Source organism: Struthio camelus, chromosome W (genome assembly GCF_040807025.1).
Source record: "Struthio camelus isolate bStrCam1 chromosome W, bStrCam1.hap1, whole genome shotgun sequence".
Classification (NCBI taxonomy): domain Eukaryota; kingdom Metazoa; phylum Chordata; class Aves; order Struthioniformes; family Struthionidae; genus Struthio; species Struthio camelus.
Window position 1 is genome coordinate 69,889,593 of NC_090981.1, and position 27,097 is coordinate 69,916,689.

General features: G+C 41.6%; 2 protein-coding genes across 10 annotated transcripts in view; one reads left to right on the forward strand and one right to left on the reverse strand.

Annotated features, from left to right (window-relative positions):
• The window catches only part of LOC138064164 (alpha-protein kinase 2-like), a 64,602-nt gene extending 54,571 nt beyond the window's left edge, over positions 1–10,031 (reverse strand). The window contains exons 1-3 of one of the 3 annotated variants that reach the window (XM_068925599.1): positions 8,489–10,016; positions 7,348–7,401; positions 1,403–1,473 (exon numbers count right to left, since the gene is read on the reverse strand). The gene's annotated coding sequence lies outside the window, so the exon portion shown is untranslated. Of the gene's footprint in view, positions 1–1,402; positions 1,474–7,347; positions 7,402–8,488 lie in introns of all 3 variants that reach the window. The other 2 variants (XM_068925601.1, XM_068925600.1) reach the window with 2 other exon arrangements.
• A 127-nt stretch (positions 10,032–10,158) lies between these two features.
• Positions 10,159–27,097, forward strand: part of LOC104138469 (mucosa-associated lymphoid tissue lymphoma translocation protein 1) — a 47,821-nt gene continuing 30,882 nt past the window's right edge. For 5 of the 7 annotated variants that reach the window (XM_068924919.1, XM_068924920.1, XM_068924921.1 and 2 more), the window contains exons 1-5: positions 10,162–10,395; positions 12,401–12,567; positions 19,314–19,435; positions 20,651–20,801; positions 26,081–26,259. In XM_068924919.1, coding sequence (XP_068781020.1) covers positions 10,235–10,395; positions 12,401–12,567; positions 19,314–19,435; positions 20,651–20,801; positions 26,081–26,259 — 780 coding nt within the window. In that variant the 5' untranslated portion in view covers positions 10,162–10,234. Of the gene's footprint in view, positions 10,396–12,400; positions 12,568–19,313; positions 19,436–20,650; positions 20,802–26,080; positions 26,260–27,097 lie in introns of all 7 variants that reach the window. The other 2 variants (XM_068924918.1, XM_068924924.1) reach the window with 2 other exon arrangements.

Sequence of the window (27,097 nt, forward strand, 5' to 3'; positions counted from 1 at the left end):
AAGCTGCTTCTGCCGATTTCAGTGGAAACTGTAGGCTTAATCCCAATGTTGGCAAAAAAATTTTTTTACTGACAAAAATATACAAATTTGGTTAAACCCATGCAGTGTCAATTAGTTTTCCTCTCTTGTATCACTCTTCTTTTCTACTTTATTTAGTTATTTTCAAAATAAAAATTTTCCTTTGCAAGCAATTTGTCTTTCACTCAAGTTATTTGTACTGGAAGCTCATTTGTTTTATACGTTTAGGGGGAAATTGGAGTCTTCCTGCAGGGCTCGGTTCCTCCTGAGCCAATGGAAGAAGTGCCCTCTTTACTACCTCTCTGAAGTTTGTTTTCTCTTGTTTTATATCTAGTCGTCGTGTAATCACTCTGTTCTGTGCAGTCCTACTCAGCCCACACCCTTTTTCAACAGGATTTATTCCTATCTTTCAGATGCACGTGCTCCTCCCCCTCTTCCACGTGACCTGTCATTCTATATCCATGCATTGTCCCTTTCCTTATCTTTAGGATACAAGCTTTTTGGAGCAGGGACCATTCTATGTACTCACATGCCGCCCGGCACAATGGGCACCTGATCGATGCCTAACTTTTTTATAATACTGCAGTACAAATAATATATGTAAACATGCTTTGACAACCAAAGCATTGTCTAGCTACATTAAAACCCACCATATGACTGCATAAATACCTCCATATGGCTGTACGTTTTTTTACAAATGCCTTTCTTTACACCCACATCAATGCAAAGGAGTGGGAAAGAAGAAGCTGCATTAGCCCACACGAAAGATTATCTTAGCTAAACACACGGAAGGAATGAAGCTGGTAATCCTCCAATGTTTCATATTAAGAAATATCCTTCAGTTAACTAATATTCTGGCCTCCTTATACCAAGTTCACACTGGGCCTGGGATACTTGAAAATACAAAAAAAAAACCAAAAAACAAAAAACCCATGCATAAGTACCTAAATAATGTGCTTGTCACTGTCATGTGCTTGTCCTGCCTCTAAACTTGCCAGTAATTTGTATATTAATCCTACCACAACTGTCTACTCAGGTATTGCAAAATACATTCTGTTCAGAAAGAAGAGATCACCAAATAGTTCCACACATATCCCTCTGAAATAGAACATCTGAGAAGCAGTATCTTTCAAAATCAAATGCAGCTCTCAGGTGTATGCAAAGATCATAGCATTCTTAGTGCATCAGGTCAAAGATGTTTATTAGTCGACTCAGCTATGATGATTACCAGATATCTGAGAGGCAAGTTTCTTGTCATCGTTTTCTGGTACAAATTGGGAAATCAAAATGGACAAAGAGTAAGGTGAGCTTCTCAGAAATACATCTAGGCCTATCTGAATTCTGTGCTATACAGTTCTGAAAATATGAAATCAAACCACTTTACCTCTTCTACTGTCTGCTATTTCTATATAGCTGTTTTCTTTCTTCCTCTATCATTTCGTAAGATGACAAATACTGTAAAGAGAAAACATGAAATTGCTTAAGCCTAAAATGTATGTGCTTTGTTGTATCTTTGCTACTGTGAGGCACTTAATGAATAATGACTTTCTGAAACAGAGAATTTAAACAACAGAAAGACCTGTCTGTTCTGTTTGTTAATTCTGTAACTTTATTTCGGAAAACAACTTTTATATAAAGGATCTACTTAAATTAATGTACCTACTATTTTCTGTGTACATAGAAAGTATTTTTTGCAAGGTAAAGGTTTTATTATTATTCGTACTATGGCAGAGCTTTCTCCTACAAATGTACAATAAGAGAATAATATACCAACTGAAGAGAGGTGTAGAGAAGTTTAATACCTTGTTCGTAAAACTGGAATAATTAAGACATTGTGTGATTTGTCCCCTCTTGCACAGAGAGCTGATGTCAGAGTACCAGAGTGAAACTGTTTAACGATTCTCAGTCTATCATCTAAAACCATATGAAAGGTCTTCTTCTAGGAAGACAGAATAGACAAAAAATTGGCGAGCTGTCATAATGAAATTTTGCAGAAAAGTCAATTTCATACAATTTCTACCGAAACTTTTATGAAATAAACTTGAATGCAAAATTAAATAACACATGAACAACTATGAAATGTCACGGGCAAAGTGCTTTTATTTTGTATATAATGAAAGAGTATTTAAGCTGCGCATTAAACCACCCTAAGTCAGTAACGCTTCCACTCAATTATTCTTTCATTATCAATGGACATTTGCTTACTAATAGAATGCTGCATGTAAATAATGTTTCAGTTATTTATTTATTTCATATTACCTAAGAAGAAGCATTATTCAGATAATTATATTTATTTGGGTATATCCAAGCACAGTTATTATTTATTTGGATGACTACATCTATAATTACATCAAATAAAAATATGTGACTCAGCACATACTCTACCTCTGGGTCAAAAGATCATTTTGCAAAATGAAGCAGACAGGTTTCCTCTTGACAGTAATCAAATGACGTGGTTCAAAGTGCTTGCTGCCTTTTTTGCATATTTACTTAATTAAAGTGCCAAGAATTACAGTTATTTTTCTAGCAACAGTAAGATAGATGCAAACTGCTAGTCCATACATCAGCAGTTTATAATCAAAACAAGAAAGGCAGCAGGTGACTGGATAACACCAGTTTGATCCAAAGTCTCTCTTTTGAGTAACTTGGTTTTGGGCCCAAATGTTTTAACTCTACCCTGGGGAGAATTCTCCTGCCTTCAAAGAAACTATTCAGACATACATGTTTTACAGAAATGGATTTGAATGATAAACGCACACCAAATGGGCCACAGGTAAAAGTTTTTCACGGTGAAGTCAGTTACATTATAGGTTCTGGATTAAAATCCATCCTGTAAAACAAGGGAACTTGAGCAGATTAGCATTTATAGGCCTGCTGGGTGTTATTATTTCTCTTATTATTACAAAGATCATTTTAAATTTGATAGACCTGATGAAACGTTTTAAAACAAGGACTGACTGAAGATGTGTCACTAAACTGTAGAACCTGGAAAGCATGTTATAAATGATATGTAGGGCCTTGGAAGAAGATAAACGTTACATGGACAGGGGAACAAACTAACAGTGTTGTCTGAAGGGTATGGTATGGTTATTTTTGTACCAAACTGACAATGTATACTGGCATCTTTCAGGGTCTAATCCAAGCCAATGCTACTGTCTTTGACAATGGTGAAACTCTTCCCTTCAATTTCTCTGGGCCTTCTATGACGTCTCTAATCTCTTAAGAGTCTTCTCAGATGGAAAAACAACCTAGGGCTAGGGGCAGTTCAATTTCTACTTTTAGGTTCTTTCTTTGAAAAAAGGTTTTTCTCATATATTTAGTATTTTTTTAAACATAGTTTTTATTTAAATATTATATATGACAAAATACTAGATCTGATTTTGACAGCAAAATCAAGAATCTCCTCTTCATGGAGCAGTCCACTCTACCAAAATGATTAATAATAAACAATACTATGCAAATAAAAAACAGAATTGGGTATAAGAAACTCCTGTTTCTGATGCCCCCACAATAGCTGTATTTACATTTTTTGAAATTTCCCCCAGCATCATCTGCATAGCCATGAATGAACAAAGAGAAAATTCTAAGTGCAGACCTGCCACTATTCTACTTGGCCTAAAGAAACATTTTTACATAACAGTAAAACCTCCGAAACATTTTTCTGTTTTCATCCACAGTGAACAAACGCCAACTAGAACTGTTGCTCACATCTGAAGAGTCTGCAACTAATGCTCCAAGAAGCTTCTGATTAATTTTTTTAAAAATAATTACCAAATATAAAGACCATAAATGGCAGAGAGCAGTGGTAGCTTGCCCCTTTACCAAAATCTTCACACAGCTTGGAGCCATAGGATACACCTCACCCGCCTCAGAGATCCAGGCTCTGGCAGTTGTTCATGAGCAAGAACAGGTGATGGCTCTGTGGAGCCTCCCACCCTTCTGTGGAAGAAGGAAGAGCTGAGCCAAGGCCACCCTGGTTGCAGGCAGCCTGGCAATAACAGCCTTAGCAGGACCCCTCCGTCCCAAATTCTTTCCTCAGGCGGGATTCAGATCACCCAGGTACCTGTGTAGGCAATCCTTTTGGGAACTAGTTAGGGCAATAGCACAGACCCAACCTGCGTCCATGGGTTGAGGGACTTCCTCCCAGATCAGGATCAAATGCTGTCTTGGGAAGTGCCTTTTTTTTTTTTTTTTTTAAAAAAGCAGGAGCTTAGAGGTAGAAAGAGATAGCAGTGCTGTCATCACTGTGATAGGAAAATAGAACTACGCTTCTCCAAATAAGCTTGGGGAGAATCTCTAACATATGGAAAGCATAATCTTTCTCCTGAGCACATACATGCATATGAGGAGGATGTGGATGCATACATAATACAGTCTGCTTGTCCTCTCTGTTAACCCTTTTCCATTAGACAGATCTCACTTAGAAAGTCAGTGGAGCTTTTGCTTGTGCTTCATTGTTTATCCTGAGAAACTTGGCGTCCCGAGATGCCTCATTTCCAAAGTTCCCGCATAGTTCCCTACTATCATCCGTACTCCATAGGCAAAACATTGGGACCTGGACTTGACCGTTTGAAAAAATGATTGTAATCCCCTAGACTATTGTACTAAACTGTACATGTATCAATGGCTCCTCCACCTGCCTGGGCATACTATACACATTTTCATGCCTCCCTTTTTAGAGATATTATGTTTCCATGTAGTTTAACCACAAAGAAAGATGGTAGGTATAACCAGACTTCACTGAGGATGAACACGAAAAGAACCCAAATCAAAACACTAATAACCAAAACCAATCCTTTATGGTGAATGGAAATGATCATCTATCAGGCAGATCCTATCAGAGAGCTAGCTGGTGTGGACAAAGGGATTTAATAAATATTATATTGATTAAAGTGAGAGAAAGCAGCAAAAGCGGAACAGAAAAAAAGAATCAAAAAAAAAAAAAACCAGAAAGCAGAAATGAATCTCCAAACCACTGAAACGCTAGTAGCGCAAATCTAAAAGGAGCAATGTCTAAACTGTAAGACAAGGCAGAACTTCCCATCTCCATCCAAGCCCCAGCCTCGTGCTGGCACCACATTCCTTTTTCCACGTTTGACACAGAAAAAACACAAGCATGCAGGATAGAAAGGAAGCCGGCCACAGCCTGGCCAGGTTCTCAGTCTGCACGATCAAGGGATGAGTACTTTAGGAAACACTGAGGAATGCAAGAGCCCTTTGGTCTAACACATGAACAGAGGAAAAGTTTGGGCTGAAATGCTGGCCGCAGGAAGGCTTGTGACTGTGATTATTGATTTCTACGGTGCTCGGGGAAACAGGGCTTTATATACATTTTTGTCAATAAATGACTGTACTCTTCAAGAATAGGCATTACGGGCCATATCCAACAGACAAAGTGAACTGTCATCAGTCATGATGACTCCAGCATATGCATATAAGAACTGAAAGGCAGGAGAAACAACTTAAATAGTCATTACAATAACTTGCAATAGCAAATAACTTGCAGTAGGAAATAAATGCACCATAACATAAAATATCACTGTTAAGAAAGCTCACGTTTTTATGATCCTGACTCTTGGGTTGCAGAGATACACAAAGATGTCATAAGCCTAATCACTCGAAAAACCTTCCATTTCCTTTCCAGAAGGACTAACTATGGCACTGCACGTATAATACATATCCTGCCATCCATTCATCGGTGAATATTTAAGTCTCCTACTTAAATGCAATTATGTTCCAAAGTTAATACTAGTTCCCTTTACATTCTCTCCGGAAACATTTCTCAAATCTGTGTCTTGGCTTTCTTGCCAAGAGTAAGGAGTCTGTATAGCCTTCTATAACATTCCTCTAATAAATGTCATAATTCCATGCACTCCTTGTTCCAGCCTGCCAAGTGTTTTGCATTTGGGACATGCGTTTTTTCACTTCCTCACCCAAGGCATCTATCAACAGAGATTTTTCATTTTGCAGCAAATTTCAGAAGCTTAACATTTGCCTTCTTCCATAACAGAACAGACAAGTTAAAATCTCACAGACAACAAAAACTGGAACTCTAGAATTCACTTACAACTTTGTGAATTCTATCCACATTCACATTAGGGCCACGGTAAGTATTTACATAGCAATTGTTTACTGTAGAGTCTGATGTTTGATGGGTTAAGAGTTGTGAGAGCCCATGCACACAAGGATTTACAATGACTGTGTTTTCTATTTGTTTCTGTATCTCACAGTAGGTCTGTCTGACTGAGTAGTTCTGACTGGAATGCCTAATGCTGGAATACAAATAACTACAATCATACTATTCTTCTATGAATCCTTCAAGACACTGTGATCAAATCCAACATTTGCTGCAGAATACTTGTCAAAAGCCTCTAATGTCAGAAATCAAACTAGCAAAATGCCTTATTTGAAACAATTATGGTATGTCTATTGTATTAACAAGGCTTAGATAAGAAAAACATTAGTGAAATTTCAGCTGTTCAAAAAGCAGATGTCTGGAAAATATGTCCTTAACTAATATACTGTGAGACACTGTGGTTCCTCAGTTTCTGACATTGCAGGCTTTTTGACAACTTCTTACTCTAGCGCACTGCCTATGGTAAACAGCACTACAGTATAAAGAAATCACCACAGCTATGATTCATTGGTTAAACCTAAGGAGAATAAGTGACTGGCTGTGCTTCTAATGAAGAGATTAATATAGAGTAATTAAAATAAGCAATCACAGCACAACTCTTGACACTGATCTGTCTTAACCTATTTTTAACATCTGTCATATCTGACAGTCAGCATAAGCAATTTGTGTATCTAGCTTCATAATCATCTACATGCTACGAAACGACCAGATTTTGGGGGGGGGGGGGAGGGGGTGGAGGGAATTTTGACTACTAGGCCACATAATACATATTTAGAAAGAACAAATTGAGTATCTCTATATAACTAGTATCATTTATATATTTTTTTAGAGAAGAAGGAAGTTTGCTCTCACATGTTCTTTGCAGTTCAGTTTCTCTTATTGAAACTTAGTGGAAATATCATCTAAGCTGTAATTTCAGAAACATTCTACATGCAATACAGTAACAAAATTGATCAAGATAAGTAAAAATGACTAAACAATAGCAGAAGCAAATAACAAAACACATTTCCTGTTACATAAACAGAATAAATCACTATGAACATGTAGTGCATTAAGAAAAAATAGCTTATGCTTTTTCATTTCTTTATCTTTTATGATCATGCATTCTATTTGCACATAGGAGGAACAAGCAGCCAAGTAATTTTAAAAGTATAAACAATTTGACCTCCGAAAGCATAAACATGTGCACTTACCCTTGACTGTTCTCTTGTAAAGTTCTAGAAGTGGGCCAGGCCTGTGGTTTGATTCTGTTTTGCAAAACAAAAGACATTTAATTTATGCATTTTGTTTAAGAGCTAAGAAGCCAGTTGAAAGTTTCAGTGTTGTTTTGCTGGTGCAACCTTAGTATAGCGAGTCTAATCACAGAACAGTATCTCTTTTAAGAGAGACTATTTCATTACATGCAGCAGATGGCTCTTCCTGGGAAAATCTCAGCCAGAGAGACCGACAGTGAGATTTGGCAGTGATGAGAGGGTAGAGCCTACTTCCGTAGAAGTCCACAGCAATTTCCTCGTGGGCTTGATAGAGAAGAAATACTGGCCTTAGTTTTTCATAATAAAGCACTGGGTTGCTTTTTAAAGAACATGCTCAACTCCTTTGCTAGGCATGTTTGAAATTTCTTACTTGCTTAAAGTTAAGCATACAAAAGTTCTGCTACCACTGAGAAAATCTGCACAATTATCCCCAAAAAGTAGGCTGAGGAAACCAAAGGTGGATCGTGAACTTTTAATAATTACTATATAACAATTCCTTAAAGGCAATATTCATCTAACATATATTTACATGAATCCTGACATCAGAAAGTATTCCCACTTCTCTTCCCCAGGAAGCCAACTCTCACACATGAAGAACGTGTAAGAATTGCGCATACTGACCTGAACTTGAGGGGTCCAGAAAAGGCTCAGAAGCTAGTTTTGTGCCAAATTTACTCTTGATTATTCTGCTGAAAGTCCAACTGAATCTCTGCTTATCAGAAACTAAGGTACTATATAACTCTCACTGTTTTCTGGACCTAGTCCAAGGGATATAAAACTGGTGAGATCAGCAAAAAATACAGCAACTACAACTACCTTCTTTCAGGAATAGCAGCAGGGATATCTATCTTTTATATAATAGTCTAATGGCCAAAATAACCACTAAATAGACCAGGATTCTAAACCCTCTTCAACCTGAGACAATTTAGCTGGACTGCCTGACGTTTTGGGAGGATGCCCAACAAGTGTATGACTACAGGTTGAGGGAAATGAAAGGCACCTGCCCCGTTTTCTAGGGAGCCAAGTCATGCGCAGCTGTGGATAATGACATGCCATCAGAAAGCCAAATTAATTGTCTTACCTAGACCATTTTGCCATGCAGAGATTGGTTTTGGACCTAACTTGGGAGAAAGACTCTTGGTTAATGGTAAGGGAAAAAGCCACTGAACGCAATTTCTTTAAGACTTACTAAATATCTTGGTTTTCAGAGATGCTGGACCCCCAAAGAAGCCAAGGAGAGATGCTACGCTGTCACCAGCTCTGCAAGCAGACGTGCATCTCCAGGCAGGTATGACTTAGCCAGCTCTGACTAGCACTGCACAGAGCTCGAGACGTTGAACTCACTGAACAACGCTGCTTATTAGTTTGGTCTCCATGTTGTGCTACTGCAACCATGGGGCTTCCAGCTTGCTCGCAAGGAGGGCAAGGCAAGCTTGCAACTACATGGAAAAATACTGCAGAAATTCAGGCAGTTACATTTGAGTGCTGATTACATTTGATGGCTGATTAAAAGTAACGGTAAAATTCACTTCTTGAGACACTTCCAGCCCCTTGTGAGCAACTTCTAAATCAACAGGTTCAGAATTCCACTTAGATCATGGCCATGCTCATCTCTCCGTTAACAGCGATGGAAAGCAGCCACAGGAACGTCTGCCCCGGAGAGATTCCTTGTCCCAAGTGGGATCTCATCTCCCACGCTACAAAAATGTGCAGTCTAAAGGTCTCAACCTTTAGACTGGCATGGCTTGCTGTGACCTGACAGCAGACCGCAGTCACAGTATCACGGAGAAGCAATATGCCTTGGGAGTACTACAGTCAGGCAGATCATTTTTGGCCCAGCAGCAATTACACGCAGGTGCCAGGACAAGAACGTTCTCCAAGAAAGCCAATCAAGAGTGATCACAATCTGGTGGTTAGTAGCGTAACAATCAACAGACATTCTTCCTAATAACAGAAGAAAGGCAAAAACTTGGATAAAATACGATTTGCACAAAGTACAGGTCCAATGTCTGAAGCAGCTTCGGCTGGGCAAAAATTCACTGCTGTCCTGATGATGAATGAGTTTGAAGAAACAACCGACAGCTTCACGTAGACACAGAAAAGCACTGGGAAGACCAGAAAGATGCTATCTTCAGCTTTCTCGGGTGAGCCGTTATCTTCGGCCTACCCGAGCTTCAAACCAGAGAGCAAACCTGAGACCCAGAGGTCACCAGGAGAAGCGACCTGTTCCAGACAGATCAGCAGGGCGACCGGAGGTGAATTTCTCAAGGCGAAGCCAGCCCGGTGACCGGGGACACCGATGGCCGAGGAGGCCCCGGCGCCAGCTGCGGTTTAAAGAACCGTCCCTCCCTTAAGAAAGGCCCCCGTCTGAGACAACCCGTGGGCGCTCATCGCCTTTATCCCCCCTGCCCTGTTACAGCAAAAGGCTGCTCTTTCTCGGGGTCCTGCCGGCCGCCCCGGCACGCCGCGACTTGGCCCCCGGTTCCCCGCTGGCGACACGAAGCCAAGCCCCAGGTCCAGGCCCGGGCGCCTGCGCAACCGCCGCCTCTGATCGCCGGGAACCCGCGGGCGCCGCCGGGGCCGGTCTCGCCCCTCAGGGGCAGCGACATGGCGCAGCCCGTCCCGCCTGAGGCGGCGGCGCGCGCGGGAAGCGGCGGGTACGGCCAAGGCGGGCCGGGCCGGGCCGCTGCAGACAGGATCGGGCGGCGGCGGGGCGTGCTCTGGCGGCGCGGCTGCGCCCGCCGCGTCCTTCCGGGCCGGAGCACCGCCCCGCGCAGCCCGGGGCGCGCTGCCGCTGGGGAGGCGGGCGGGCGAAGGGCGAGCGGCGATGTCGGCCCCGCCGCGCAGCTCGCCGGGGTCGCTTCCCCTCAGCCGCCTGGCCGAGCCGCTGCTCCGCCGGCTCAGCGAGCTGCTGGACCGGGCAGCGCCCGGCAAGGGCTGGCGGGACCTGGCGCAGCGCGCGGGGAGCCGCGGCAGGGTCCGGCTGAGGTGAGAGCGCAGCGGGGCGGGAGGCGGCCGGGGGGGGAGCTCCCGTGGGGCGTGGAGGGCTCCGTGGGGCACGGGGGGCGTGAGGGAGCTCCGGTGGGGCGTGGAGGGCTCCGTGGGGCGCGGGGGGCTCGCGTGGGGGCCCGTGGGGCGTGAGGGAGCTCCCGTGGGACGTGGGGGGCTCCGTGGGGCACGGGGGGCTCGCGTGGGGGCCCGCGGGGCGTGAGAGAGCTCCCGTGGGGCGTGGGGGAGCTCGCGTGGGGGGCTCCGTGGCGGAGCTCCTTTGGGGTATGGAGAGGCCCCCGTGGGGTTTGGGGTCCCCGTGGGGCAGGGGGCCCCCCGCGGCAGGGGAGCCGGCGGTGCCCCTGGGCCGAGGGGCCCTGGGCGCGTCGGCGGGGCGAGCGCGGAGGGGCCCGGCGGGAGCCCCCCGCCACGGCCGCTCGCTCCGGAGGCGCCTGGAGGACGCGCGGCAGCGAAGACGAAGCAGAGGCAGGTTTGTTCCCTCGCGCGCGAGGGAGGAATCGCAGCCGAGCGCTGCGGTTGGTCTGCCGCTGAATCCAGCGGCTGATTTGAGCTGCCTGAGCCGCCTTGGCCGTGCTTCTCCTTTCCTCCGCTTAAGTGAAATACAGGTTCCTGGCAAGGAGGATGCTCTGGCCTGAGGCGGGCGAGACGAAGAGCAGGCAGACCGTCTCCAGGAGATGTGTGCTTAGCCCCGTGTGAATGCTTCTCGTGAAGAAGAAATAGTAGTGTGCTTTTTGCTTTTCAGCTTCTCTGCTTGGGAAGTATGCCCCAGCACTTAACTGACTTTCCTTAGCGCTCTTTTAGCCACCCGTTCGTTTGTCCTGAGTGATCCCAGAGAACGTGGAAAACGTTTGATCGCCTTTCACCAGTTCATCTTGCCTGTGTTAGGCTAAATACATTCATTTTCTTCACCTTTTTCCTCCTTCGTCATGTTCTCTAGACCCCTTCCTGTTCGTGTTAATTTTCTGTGGCCCTTCCAGTTTTTGCTTAAAGGGTAGTTAGTATCTCAAAAAAAAAGAGGCATTTCAAGTGCAGCACTAAATGTATACTATTAAGATTTGCCCTTCCTTCTCTATCATGATTGTATCCCTTAATAGAGGGAGACTGAACCTGGGGACTATAATGTGACCCCCTTGTAAGGCCTGTGGCAACATTTCTTTCTCTGTATTATCCAGTAAAATGCTATAAAATTGTGTGGTATCTGAAGGTCTGCTTGACCTCAGGTAAGGGAAGACGTCTTGCCTGCAGATTTGTGTGGCATTGTGATTTAATGAAAGAAATACTGATGAATCTTTTTAGTGGTAATATATAAACTTGCGTTCCCTTTCCATAACTCTGTCCGTACCCTTGTTATCTGTGTTTGAATACTATCCAAATACTTTCTTTTAATCTGCTGTGATGTGAAAGGGCATGAAGCCTTAAAAACGAAGTTTAAAAGTATGAACGTTTATACCTGGTGATGAATTTGCAGGAGCAGTTAACTGTAGCGGTAAACGTGCTGTGGTTATACGTATAGTTAAGCTGCAGCAGTGCCTTATTTGAATACTCACACTGAAAATCAAAATCTTCCTGGACCTTCAAGTTAGATCCTGACTCATTCTTTGCTGCTTCTGAAGTAGGCATGTGAAAATGAAAGGTGCTGTACTCTGTTTTCCTGCAGAGACTTTGAAAAGTCAAGCGTAGAAGACTTCTCAGTGCATTTGGTCAGAATCATTAGGTACTTGCATACCTTGTTTTGTAGTAGGCAGTTCACTAATACTGCTGTCTGTCCATGGAGGTGCCACTGTTTAGCCTCTGGACTCCTAAAACTTTAAAGAAGTACTGCAAGTATGCCCAAATTAGCTAGGAATTTCCCAGCTCTACGTTTTCTTGGTTTGAGGGCTTTTTTTTTTTTTTTGTCTTCTACGACTGGTTTTTAACCTAGCTCCTTTGTGAGAAAAATGTATTAAAAAGGCCTATGCCATGTCCTTGTCATGTTATTTTGTAGCTCTCTGGATTTAGAACAATGTTCTCTCAAAGTACTGGAGCCAGAAGGAAGTCCAAGCTGGAGTCTCCTGAAACTGCTGGGTGATAGGGGTTGCACTGTGGTGGAACTGGTGGAGTTCTTGCAGGCCTTGGAGCATACGGAGGCTCTCCAGTGTCTCAGTCATTCAGGTCAGTTCTGGTTTGTGCTTTCACTGCAACTGTATGTTTTACACAGGAAACAGTAAAGTATGTGAATTTTCTACAGTGGTTTAAAAACCCTTCTGTTGTTCAAACTTTCATGATTGGTATCATTCGTATGATTCATTGGTGCGTATTGTGGCAACTGAAAACAGTGTGCGATCTGAGGGCCCAAAACGTCCCTCTAATCCAACCTGAGTCAAGCTAACAACAGGAGGGGTCCTTTCCCCTTTGAGATTCATCTGGCTGGGTGGTAAATTCTACTATGAGTGGCAGTGCTCATGCAAGAGTAGAGTCATGAGAGAGTTTCTGGGTAGCTAGGGCCAAAACTGCCCCTTCTTGTGGCAGCATGGATGTATACTGGATTGAAGAGTATGGCCCTGGGGTACAGGCGCATAAGGTACTGCAGTTCTGAGATGCTGTCCCTCACTATATCAAGGTAACTGGAGAAAGAGGGTGCTTCTTGACTGACCTTGTATGTTCCCTGGGGCTCCTACTGCACCTTGTTGTCTTCTTTGCCCTGCACCCTGTAGCATTAACGCTCTCATCAGGCCTTAAATCAAATCCTTCTTCCTGAAGTCTGGCAATCACAGTGTGGCTGTCTTCCAGGCATCATGGGTCTTGAAAGGCTCATTTTTCAAGTTTGAAGAATGGTGCTGGGATGTACATAGGTTTTAATCCTGTCTGGGGCCCTCTTTGCTGATACCAGCTATTAATGCCTTCTAGCATAACACCAAAACCTGGTGTTACTAAGCTTCATCTTCACCTGTTGCTTAAGTACTTAAGATTATAGCTTGTCTCAGGTATGTTTAGTCTTCGTTACATGGAGGATGTCTAGCAACTTCAGGAAGTGTGCTGCAGCTTCTCAGATTCCTCTTTGAGAACCGCTATGAAGAGCAGTTTTCAGTTTTCATTGTTGAGCAAATGAGCCACAAACTTACGCTATTGCCTAAAATTCTTCAATTCTTTCAACTGTTTTTTATCCTACAAACCCACATCCTTCTTCTTTACTCCGTTATCTTTTTTTTTTGTCCTGGATTATATGCAGATTGTGAACTCTATGCAGAGTTTGTCTTATTTGTCTAAAACAGTGGGCATTAATCTTTAAATTATGTCCATTGCTTCTATGTAAATAGCAAACTTTAAAAAGTTTTTGTTATAGTTAAAATGGCAAAAGTTGAGGGAGATTAATAAGGAGTCCAAAAAAAACCCCAACCTCGGTGAACTTCAGAGTTTGTTCAGTACTTGGTTCTGAACTTTAGAATCTACAAATACTGATACACCATAATAGTCACAAAGGTGTGGCTTAGTCTTGCACTTCCTATCTTTAACTGGCAAGTGTAAATGAATTCCCATTACAACCTGTAATGCGTTCTGGGACACTTTTTATTAGTTTATATGACCTGGACCAGGTTTTGTTAGTTTATGTAACCTGATATGTTGCAGGCTATTAAAATGAGAGCTAAATGTAAGTAACAACTTTTTTATTAGAGCTATAATGCTGTTTGAGAAGAAATGGTCAGTAGCATAGTTATCCTGCAGCATGCCCAAATCAGCTCTAAGGGGATAACGACAATGTTTTCGGCTTCTGGCTTCTCTTGGTCTAGATTTTTACAAGCAGATTTTTGCTTTTTGCCGGTATCATGACTGCAGAATTGCTGTGCTGAAAGATGTCTTAGTGCTGTGCCCAAAGGTATAAGCATTCAGTATGGCAGTTAAAACAAAAGTGTTTTAAGCCAATACTCTTGAGAGACTATCTGCTTTAGACCTGATAAATGATATAGCAGTGTCTGTTGCGAATGGCTCTGTGCTTCAAAGTCCTCCTTACTTCACATTTCTCTACAGGTTTAGTTTGGAGTGTTGCAGGCATGGTTATGAAAGCAATTTTGTACCACTGTAAGTTAGGATAACTGCCCTCATTCTTCATAGTAGTATGATCCAGTGAGAGTGTTAGTTTTGTTTCTGCTGGGAAACGAAGCTTATATGGTATATCTCAAAACCTGTTTTGAATCCAGTGGCTGCTGTCAGCTGAATGAGACAAGATATAAAAAATGGTTAGGATTTTTAAAAAGTTATATAAAATAAGCTGCAGGTAAGGCAGGAATCCTTCTAAGTGCTTGAGCTGTCCGTGTGGAAATAACTGTGAACCTGTGGAAGGCTACTTAGGAGTGTGCACAGGTTGACTTTGCTAGGGCTTTTTTTTTGAGTGAAAAGAGGCAAGGAGGGGGGATTTAAATCCTTCAGTGACTGAAAATGTATTTGAAAATGAATTTCAGATCTGGCCATATGAGTAATTGCTGTAGAAACAACATGCAGTACGTTTACTGCATCTGGAAATATCTTGATAAGAGGAAAAACAGGAATACAGGACTGTCTGTGTTCTTCCCTTTGCTAGGTTACTTGCTGCAGCCACTAAAATGCCTAATTTTGTGTGTTTGGAACGGCAGCTAAATACACGCAGGTATCCTGTGGACATGCCCTTGAGTCAGAAAGCTTTTAGAATGCAGTAGCATCTGAAGCTGCTTCCTACCTTAGTACACAGCCTGGCCCCCTTTTTTTAATGCCCTCCTTCTGCAGAATATGGTGACATTCAGTCTACTTGGGAGTTACAAAAGCTCCTCTTCAAATGAGGAGTGGGAATGAGACTAGCAAGCTATTTGCCGTACTCATAGCTGTCCTTTTCTTTGGAAGTATGAAAAAAGAAGCCATGGACTGAGAGCAATTGCTAAAACAACCCTGGAATTTTTCAAGTGACCTGCTATAGCAATATTCTGCAACTATTTCATCTAGTTAAGGCTGCTACTTCTTACTGTACTAGATATGCCGTGTTGGGTTGAATGAGATGTAGTTGAGCTACGTGATAATTTAGCCTCGCTGAAATGCTCCGCTGTAGACTGGGGAGAAAAGGAGAATTGGTGTTATGTCAATGCGAGTGGATTTTGCTCATAGGGGTAAGACAGTTGGGGTGAAGGAATATGCGGTACGATGCTATCCTGCACTACTACTACTGCAGGCAGGAAAGCTTGTTCATCTTTTATTGGTCTCTGTATGATGGTTGATGGCGGAGTACTGAAAATACAGAATGGTCCTAGTTCACGTTTGCACTCAGAGTGGCAGCATTGACAGCCAAAACATTGTGCCTGCTTGAGCTGTAACTGTCTCAAGTATTGCCCTAGTTGAGTTAAGGATTTTTGTGTGACTGACAGTCAAGTTGCATTTTGAAATATGTAATGAAGACTAAATCCTGGATAAACATTGGAACCTGCTAGATCACAAAATTGTGAGATAATGAAGTTAGGAAACTGGGTAGATGGTTAAGATACCTGTATGTTGAGGAAACAAGCCAATCAGTATACTTCTGCCAAGACCCCTTTGAATTACAAAGATGCTCTTGCTTGTTATAAATTATTATTATTTTTTATGTATATATTATATGTTATAAATCTCTTATGGAACTGTATGAGACATGATGGATTGGACCACAACTTTGATTTGGTCTCCTATAAGGAGGACTAGCTAGCTTTAGAGTGCCTGAAAACTTGGAACCAGGAGAAACCAAAGCAAAAGGTATTTGAAGACAGTTTGGTTCTAAAAGGGCTTTTGAATCATTTAAAAAGTAATAGCCCTTGCTATTTGGGGTGAGTTTGTTTGAATATTTGGGGGCAGTGGGTTGTTTTTACTTTTAGAAATTTAGTCTGTGCCTACACTTGAAGTCACAGTGCTTGTTCATAACTGCCCATTAGTTCTAATAACTAAAAGAAGCATGAATGTTGCTCAAGCTCCTTTAGTAGTGGGATTGTTTAATGTAGCACCTCGTCTTAGTAGTTTGTTAGACTGTTTTCTGCCAGCCTAATTTACGCAATTACAAAGATAAAAAGCTTTTTGAGCCTCTTAGTGTATAGGGTAACATGCGTACAGTTTTAATGCTGATGAGTGGTCTGTTTTGACAGTGATACTACTTCAGTGCCTTTATGTCACAGGTGTATTGTTATAGCTGAGACATGGCTTTGTTTTGCAGTAAGGATCTCAGAGAGTTGCAGAGTCCCAGAAATGTTGTGTCTGCAAGCTTACAGACTTGCCTGTCACACTGGATTAACTGCATAGAAGAGCTCCTCTAACCAAACACGAAAACTAGCAATACTAATAATTTTTAAAGCTCTCCTTTTTGGTAATAAGAAAGCCTAGACATCCTGCTCCTTGGGTCACCTTTCTGTCCTTTCTTCCATTGTTTAGTCTTGTCATATTGTGAACCCTCTGGAAATGATTGAAATGCAAAGACCTTTCTCCCAAGCTAAGAAGCAAAAAGCTCAGCGTGCAGTTTGTGGTGTTAGTCCGGTCCTTGTGCAGCCTCACTGATTTGTGCTGGTTGAAAGGAGGAACGAGGTATTTCCTTTCCCCAGACAGTTCTCTTATTGCAGCAGTGTAGGCACTTCAATCTGAATGTCAATGATTGAGGCTGGGTTTGCAGAAATGATTAAACTTTTTTACTAATGTGTAAGCTAAGAAGATAACAGTTGGGTTACAGTTAAGTACTGAGTTTATGCTGCATGTTGGAATCTCTGATAACCATGAAATGTCACTTTCCTGTCCTTAAGGGTATACCTTGTGCATTCATGTTCCAAGGAAAATTGAAGAAGCATTAGCATATCTTTGTAATCATTCCAAAAGCTGATCCAGAAGGTTTTCTTTGTAACCTATTAAATTCTGTGATGCTTGCAGGAAGTAGCTGTACGATGCTAAATGAATGACTTCAGAGTGAATTTATAAAGATCTGGCAGGAAAATAAATGAAACATTGAAGAAATTATGAATCATTTTTCTTAGAACTTGTTTGCAACACCTCTGTGGAGTACAAGATACTAATTTTTCAGAGAATTTGTTTTTCTCAAATACTTTCTTATAAGAGAGGTTAGTGATGCGGATCAGGAGAGATTGAAAAATAAAAGTAAAAAAGTCTTTTGGAATGAGCAAATCTTAAACAAATGCCCAAGGAAGAAAAATTAAGTAGTACGCTTCCTGTTTGTCTTGGTTAATGTTAGGTGATTGTGATGCTCAAAAATTGTGTTTAACATGCTCCCTTTATTTCAAAAAAGCATGGGAGGAAGTGTTAAATGAGGAACCGAGGTAGCAGTCTTCAGGGCTTGACTATAGAGGAAAACTATTCTAGAAGATAGGCAGGGAATTTTCAAGTGCTGCAGCTACCCTGGGGTAGCTCCCTGTGCGGTCAGCTGTGTGCGGAGGAAGCTGGTATAGCCCACTTCCCTGCTTGTCAAACACTGTGTGATTTCCCAATGTCATATAATCTCTGTTTCAGTCTACTGATCAGACCTGTTTCTGCCCAAGTTTCAGCCTACTGACCACATCATTACAGATAGATACAGTTTCTCTCCTCATGCCCTCTCGCTTAGGAAAAAGTTCTGATGTATATACTTAGCTATTAAACTAAATGAGGAAAAAAGCAGACAAAAGGAAAACTCCTGGCAGAGTATAGTAAAAAGGGTTGGAGCAAGTGATAATCTTGAGTCTCGTTACCAGGATGTTTGTGATCTCTTTGCAGCTATTTTTGCACACAGCTTCTGTCTTACTCTATATATAGTCTGTAAGTTCACTCCCCTGCCCAATCTTGAATGCTGCTTCTGTACCAAACTACGCATTCAGCTTCTGCAGTGTGGTTTCATTAAACTGTAATGAAAAAACCTACCTTCTCCCACAACAGGGAAATCGGACTGAATCCAAACAAAACAAAATCTTTAGTATGAGTACCTATTTTTCATCTGATTCCTAATTTCGGAGTGTAGTGAAAAGATGAAGAAGCGCCCCTAACATTTGTTATTTCTGTGCTTTTTCTGTTACTAGTATTATTGGTAGCAATTAGTATTGGATATGGTCCCACCATATGGGTTATGGGCCCCCCATCCGTGGGTTATTAAATGTATTTTACCATCCGTAGCAAGTACTACTTTAAGCTAATGATTTCTGGTGGTGTATCGGTTCAGCATTGTTGAACACGTCTTAGGTCCATATATGCTTTCTTTGGCAGCAAATCAGGTTAAACTTTCTGTTCTGCAGTTGATCTTTTTTCCCCCTCCCTTTCTCACCATCACCTTGGCTATGCTAATGGATTTGTTTTGGGGGTCATGCTGTAACTAGATCTCTGGAATGATCCAGGTTAAAAAACAACTAGATCATTGTCAGACCAATGTCAAAATTTAGCTCATGGTATTTCCTGGCAGTTACAATCTGAAATGGCAAATCTTCCCTTGCTAATTGGCAGAAGAAAACCCTAGCTGTGTGTTCTATAGAAGTCAAAGGCATGAAGCTGTAACCGATCTTAGTTAATAGGGTTGCCTGAGCAATAGTAGAAGAATGCAGCTAGTTAAACTAGCTTTTACTAGTCTGAACCCTCCCTCGGGCTGTGTCTTCTCTCATATCTTAAGATTAAAAACCCAAAGAAATCCTTGGGACTTAGCAAACCCTTAAAAACCGGGGAATACTTTTCCCAGAAGGAACATATGCCATTGGAAATACCATTTGCTTTAGTGAATAGAGAGCAAGAGGGAATGATGTATTCTGAAGTTATATAACGAATTGTAACTGTGTAAATCCAACCAAACTGATTATTTTCAAGTGGATTTAATGGCAGAAACTCTCTTTGTTCAGAGTACAATTTAAATGCAAATTTAAATTGTTGAGGTGTGGTTATTAATAAACTTTCCTATATGTAAATCTTTTTTTAAGGCGTAAAGATTGTTGTACAGCCAGACTCTCAAGCAGTGCTCCCTGGCCAGGTCGTCAAGCTGTGTTGCTGGGCAACGGGACACCCGTTTGTGCATTACCAGTGGTTCAAACAGGAAAAAGAGGTAATAGTAGATACAGAATATGTGTGTGTGTGTGTGTGTGTGTATATGTGTACACACACACACGCATATATGTATTTTTTTTAATGGTGAAAGTTAATACTTTTATTTCTCTTTCTGGGTATTTGTTTGGAGATTTCAGATGATACTGGTTTTTTTTTTTTTTGAAAGCTATGATTTTCAGTTTCAAGGAGAGAAGCTCACTCTGTCTACTAATAGAAATAGAAGTTCAATAATTGCAGCAATGTGACTCTGTCAATTGCTAAAACAATAAGATGGTTTAATATATGCAGACTATCTCATCCTTGGAGACTAATCCTAGAGCGTGCCAGTTGGGAGACATTGTCTCTGTCTACCAACTGGTGTCACACAGGCCAGTGAGAAACTGCCTCAGAGAAACAAATTCCAGTCACTATAGGTCTAGGACAGAGGGGAACCCGTTTCCTAAGAATCAACGGTTGAAGGCCTGAACTCAGTGATGTCACAGACTTCTTGATAAAATACTGGAGTGAAAGGAAGCGGTATCTCGGGAGCGTCTGAATAGTAGCACTTATGCCCATATTTCTTGTCCTGGTTATCTTCCTACACGGTGAATGCATATTATCTTAATGTTGTTATAAGTACAGTTCTTAAAAAGGCACTAAGCTTATAGTATTTTAAATATTAAAATTACTGTTAGGACTGAAAAATTTAGCTCCTTTTCCTCCACCTTTCTAAAGGTTTATCTAGCTCACTCCCAACATGGCTTAAAATAAAAACATGATTACAGTCAATTCCTGCTCATTACGCTTAAATACATTTCTCGCTATAGATGGAGTAAAAAAAATTACCTTTCTGTGTAGGCTTTCTGATACTGAAAATGTTGCAGTTTCCTGGTCATAGCTGAATATACCTTAAGACAAGAACTGAATGTAACTCCAGAAATTATTCCAACTTTTTTGTGTGGAAAGATTAAGATTAAGAATTTCAGGAAGAGCTTTTCAACTGTTTTAAGAGCTCAGAATTGTTTTAAAGATAGGCATACGCACTGTTCTTGTGAGGCAACCTGTTTCTGAGCTGCTGAGTACTTGAAAGAAGACTTTCTCATCCAAAAGCTTCAAGTAAAGGGAGGAGTTGAGGCTGATGTTTCTGACACTGAAACAAATATTCTAATGTTTGATCCTAGTTTAGCTTAAAGCAGTCTAAACTTAAATATTTCTCGGTTCATATGTCATTCAGGTTCCCCATGGTAATTCTCCAGAGCTGGTTTTGAATCCGGTAAAACTAAATGATTCTGGATTTTACATCTGTCGAGTGAACAATGAATCTTCCTTTGTGTTCAGTCGGTGGGCCCGACTAGAAGTTTGCGATCTCCAAGATATGTCTCACGGTGAGCAGCAAAAGCCTAGTACAATGGGACCCCTCTGCCTGGTTGCATCTTGAAGCCTATTAAATCTGTTTTTCTCCAGCCCTTGAGTAAACGCTTATCTAACAAACGTGATCTTCTGAAAGTCTGTCTTCCTGCTTGTTAGAGGAACTCAGGTCCCAGTTGCTGTCTTGCACAGATATGAAAGATTGATTTTATGATTTTAAAAGGTGGTATCCAATTCTTGCTCTCTTGTGCTGGCCATGAAAGCAGAAGAGAAAGGAATTTCTGCTGAGTGGTGGATAGGAATAGATTGAAAATAAGCACAGACTCAGAATCCTCTTAATTTTTAGAGGAGCCTTGGACCAGAAGAATAATTCTTTAACTGTCTTGCTGTTTAGCTGAAGCCTGTAACTTGTTAGTGACTGGACATGAAAAGTCTTTTCAGAAAGCCTGCCCCACTGGCCTAATATTCAGGACTGTTTGGCCTCTATCTGTTTGTTGTCAGTCTGGGTAAATAAGAATCTTAAGGAGTGTTTTTTTGCTTTCCTGACCACAAATAGAATGAAAGCAAGAAACGTATGAGTTGAAAGGAGTCTTTTTGGTGTGAGCTGCATCTTCATATTTGGGTGTTAGTTATCAGTTATTACCTGCATAAGAAAAAGCCATGGTAACTCAAACGTACCTACGTAAATCCATATGAAATTGTGGCACTTACATTAAGGTACCTCTGCTTCAATGATGGGATAATCTCCATCTGCAACATATATGATGAAAATGTGGAAGAATTAGTAGTTTGAGAAGAATAAATAGGAGATAAATAGAATAAATAGGAGAAAGCAAATAAGATAAACAGCTGCCTACTCAACAGTATCCACATAGTACTGGCATCTCTTAGAGTAGTAAAGTAAATCCCATGTTTGGAAATTTACTTCTTGGACCTAGTATACAAATACCACGCACTTATTTCCGGTTTCAGAAGTTGTCAGTGTTCGTCTGCGTTTTTGCTGTTGTTTTGTAGAATAGTCAATAGCATTACATGAACATGTGCATTATGTTTGCCTTTTTAACTTTTGGATTAAATACTTAGCCTTGGCTTGCCGCTGACCCTAAAGATAAGTGAGATTGAAATCAACTGTCCTGTCTTCAGACTGGAGAGTGCTTATTTTGCCTTATGTCACCAGTCAGTGGTGTGTCCCACTTGCATCCTGCCTATAAACTTTATTCCTGGGAGGAAAAAGAGATAGAGAGCACTGATCTTCCAGTAAAAGATCAAAAGATCTTTTTTTTTGATCAAAAGATCAAAAGGAGACTTCTTCTCCTTTTCCCTTGCTCCTACTTCAGGTTTTATTCAGTCGGAAAGCTGCAGGTTTAGATCTTGCCGATTACACCAGGAAACTGAGCTGTTTAGGTGCATAATGGCTACTTTAAAAGAATTTGAGAGAAATAAAATATAATTTCACACTTGTTGCAGAAGCTTTGCTGACCAAAGGGCACTGGGTAGCCACAGGCTAGTAGTGCATTGCTTAAGGTTCCTGGTTGCCCAAGAGTCATGGGCCATAAGTGGAAGGGAATTGTAATATGCTTTGACTAGTTATGAACTCCATGATATTAACATGTAATGAATAATGTGAAAAGAAGGCACAAAAAGTTTTGAATTGTAAATAGGAAAAACTAGCTGTAGATGAGTCAAAATTAGACCTTGGTGATGGACAAAAGGATGAGTGGGAGAGGATGAGAGGGGAAGGATGGCTTCCTCCTTCCTATAACTTACTTTCTTAAGGTTCTTGCAAAGAAACATAAACTGAGGGATGCAGTGCATGCACTGAATGAATGCTCTCTCTTTCCTGCAGCGTTTGGGCTGGGATCCCTTGTGATTGAATCGGAATAGATGGCGCAGGCAGCATCATCTCTGCAAATGCTGACTAGCTCTGAAGTCTCCTATTTCAACTTGGGCTGTCTTTTCCCCCTTGTCCTCCCCTCTTTTTCTTTTCTTTCTTTCATGTTCCCTTGGGTTGCTTTCCTTTTCCAGATCTCTCTTTTACATCCTATCTTTTCATTGCTTTCTATTTAATAAGAGCTTGACCTACTCTGTCAAAGCTGCTTTTCATAGCTCTGCTGTCAGCTTGTGACCAGTGAGGCAGCCAGAAACAATTTCAGAAACATCCCGAGACTGGTACAGATTTGTCCGTGTATTGCATGAGTGATAAGACAACATGCTATACCAACGATGACCCATAAATGAGACTTCAAGAGGTCACACCAAAGACAGAAGCCATGTATTTTTTCAGTCTCCTGTTCTATTTCGCCATCTGTAACGTGTATGTGTGTTCTTCTGTCTTAAAGATTAATCCTGCTCAAGTTGACTACAACAGCAGTTCCTCTTCCTCTCACCTTACTTCTGTCTTTCTACCCTAGAGGGAAATTAATTCTTACCATTTTATCAAAGATCCTGATATCAAACTGAGGGATTGAGACAGATGGAGTGAGAAGGCTCTGAACAGTTGAGTGAAAGGGGCTAGAGTTTATTTTGGCATATAAAAATCTTTTATATGGTAAGAGATGCAGAAAAGAAAGTTTTTCCTAAGAAACGAACAAAAACCTTTAAAAAGGTTACTAGAAGACTTGGTAAGGCAAGGTGTCTCTATTTGAAATGCTGTACAGCACTGCTGCAGCATGTATTGGCAGATTTCTATCAGTTTCCTTTACTGTGTAGTCTGCATTAGAGAAAACAGTCGTCTTTTAAAAAGGCTGGTCAGCACTGGTAATAAACACGTGCACAGGGAAGTCCTGGGTGTGGCAGGGTGCTAGATATTTCAGATTACATGCGTGAGTTTAGGGCATGTTCTCTTGTGTCACCAGATTTTTTTCAGATTCATAGGCAGTGGGACATAATGTAAGATTCATGAAATTGAAATTGTTGAGGTTTGAGAAGATGAGGCTGGATGGGAAATGCAAAACATCTTCAAAACATTTACTTCCTAAAAAAGTTGCTGCAGGATGGCAGGATATCTTCTTCACACTAATTGTTTACAGGCATGAAGTGAAGAGTTCATATTTCAGCAAGAGAGATTTCTGCTAGACGTTAGGAAGTATTTTCTAATGACAGGAATAATAAACACTGGAATGAGTTATCTGAAGAGAGCACAGAATCACCACCAAATGAGCATCTGCCAGGAGTCACGTGGTTAGTGGAGTAAGGTGACCTTATTTCCTCTGATTCTGTGTTATGTCTGTTAAGCTTTATGGTAGCTGATTTTCTTTGCTTATTAGCTGCCCTGCTGAGGCTTGCATGCGATGTAATGAGCAGCAAAAGGTTATGGGTGTTATGATAAAAACAGTGTTTCTGCTTGCCTGCTGATTATCCATGAATTTTTGTTCCCCCCTCCTGGCCAGAAAGGAGGCTGGATTTGACATCCACGAGGGACTGGATAGCCCTTGTAACCTTTGGCATACAAAGGTGATTTCCAAAACCAGAAAATACTGATTTGTATCTGTTGCTGCTAAAGTCATAGGTAGCAGCTTAATGAAAAGCTTGTTTTTCCCTTCCAGAAACAGCAGATCTTCCCATGTGTTACTAGTGCTCAAGCTGTGCAGGGGGGACTTTATTTGCCTTTGAGTACATACACTACTCATCCAAAAAGTTTGATTTTTGTCATTTTTGCGATCTGAAATGAATCCTTTTCCTTTCATTAGACTTGGCCTCCCTTTTTTTCTAGCTAGAGAATAGTATGTTTTTTTTTTTTCCTCTAGTAGGTGTAAAGATTTAAAAGTTGAGTATTTCCCAACTTAATTTTCTTTGTATTCTAAGTTTGTGCTATAATCAGAAGCTGAAAGGATGTGAAATTGAATGTATATATTTAGACCATTTTGATTAAAATGATTCATTCCAATGAAGTAGCTAGATCTTAGTGGAATTTGTCTGTGTGGGGGGTTTTTTGTTTGTTTGTTTTTAAGCAGACTCACGTTGCACCAGGTCTACAGCTTCCTACCTCCTGTGAGGTTCTTGTGACGATACCAGCCTGCCTCTCTGTAGCTTTCTGGCAAATTAGTATTTGAGGCTGTCTTTGTAAAGTACTTCTCAATTTTTGTTTCTGGGATACCCGATTCTCAAACCACTCTTCAAGGAAAGCAACTTTTCTTTCCCTTTTCGGAACATCTTTTAGGAAAAAGACATAGTACTGCAATTCCTTAAATATAAAACTTAGCTGTAGCTTCTAGTGGATTCGGAGTACATCTGTTGTAAAATCCCTGAAATATAAGCTAGTGTAGTGTGCTAGGAAGCCCAGATACTAGTAGAACAGTTATCCATATCACTCTGCATTTAATATGTCAAGGATAGTGTCATCAGCCCTTAATCATCAGTCATGAATAGTTCTGATGACAAAATATGTGTCTGCATACTTAGTCTAAAAATAAAGAGTGACCTTGCAGCTGAGATAAAAGATCACTGGTCTGGCCTTTACAGGTAGGTCTGAGCTTGCTGTATTATGTCTCAGTTAATCAAGCTCTTCAGCATATACAGATCATAAGCCTTTTCAGTGGAGTACTGTTGTGTGTATAGTGGCTGTATTAAAAATGAATTTCAGCGTTTCAGTATGTTTTAGCATACGCAGAAACTTTTATCAGCTGGACTGCCCTTTAATGCATTTTGGGTTTTCTGGGTAGATTTCTTACCTAAAGACATTTCAACATGGAGACATGCAGCAGCTGGTGTTTGTAAAGTATTTTTAGCTTTGGATTTTTCTCATATATTTGCTGTAAAAATTGATGCTAAGTTTGGAGTGAGAAGAATACGAGTATGCTAAAACTAACTGATTGTAAGATTTGTTGTAGTCACCAAAGTTGTATCTTGATTTTTCTACAGGGAAGCAAACAAAATGATCTAAAGGAATTCTCATTCCTGCATACACACCTGCACACAGGTTGGGTCCTCAGTCCATCCTTTGGTAGCCGCTGTTCTTCCTATTTGTCTTTTTCTCTGGAGCCTTTCTTTAACTGCTCTGTATTTTAGAGCTGTGCGCCTTTGTAATCCCATTGGCAGGAATAAATGATGCAAAGAGGGCTCTGCATTTGTTTGCTTGTGGGGTACCTTTAATGTTTTTTTACTTTTCAGTTGAAAAACCAGAAAACAGTTGCTGCTCCTTTTTAGCGTACTCTTTGAAGGAAATACAAAATAAACTCAATTTCATTGCTAGTTAGTCTGCTGAAATGATAGGATGATATGCCTCTGCTAGGTTAATTCTTACTGATATATGTTAAGTTAGATTAATTCTCGCTTTTTTTTCCCCCATACCTCCCAGGGAGTTTGATTGGTTTGCCTGAAAACAAATTACGAATTTGTATTCAGCCTCAGCCACAAAACCTGACAGTGGGGGATGCTTTGGTAATAGAATGTGGAGCTGTTGGAAACCCAATTCCTCATTACCAGTGGTTCAGAAATGGATTTCCCTTGGCAAATGGGAGCAAAAACCTCTACATGGTAAGTTACTGCAGAGTGCCAGCATCAGGCAGTTAATATGTAACCGTCGCAGAATCACACAGAATCACAGAATGGTTTAGGTTGGAAGGGACCTCTGGAGATCGTCTAGTCCAACCTCCCTGCTCAAGCAGGGTCCTCTAGAGCATATTGCCCAGGATCACATCCAGGCGGGTTGTGAACATCTCCAGGGAAGGAGACTCCACCACCTCTCTGGGCAACCTGCTCCAGTGCTCACTCACCCTCACAGTGAAGAAGTTTTTTCTCAGGTTCAGACGGACCTTCCTGTGGTTCAGTTTCTGCCCATTGCCTCTTGTCCTGTCGCTGGGCACCAAGGAGAAGAGACTGGCCTCATCCTCTTGACACTCCCCCTTCAGATACTTACACACATTGATCAGATCGCCTCTCAGTCTTCTCTTCTCCAGGCTGAACAGGCCCAGCTCCCTCCGCCTTTCTTCAGAGGAGAGATGCTCCAGTCCCCTCGTCATCTTTGTAGCCCTCCGCTGGACTCCCTCCAGTAGCGCCATGTCTCTCTTGTCCTGGGGAGCCCAGAAGTGGACACAGTCCTCCAGGTGAGGCCTCCCCAGGGCTGAGCGGAGGGGCAGGATCACCTCCCTCGACCTGCTGGCAACACTCTGCCTAATGCAGCCCAGGAGACCATTGGCCTTCTTGGCCACAAGGGCACACTGCTGGATCATGGTCAACTTGTTGTCCACCAGGACTCCCAGGTCCTTCTCTGCAGAGCTGCTCTCCAGCAGGGCAGCCCCCAGCCCGTACTGGTGCGTGGGGTTATTCCTGCCTAGGTGCAGGATCCTGCACTTGCCTTTGTTGAATTTCAGGA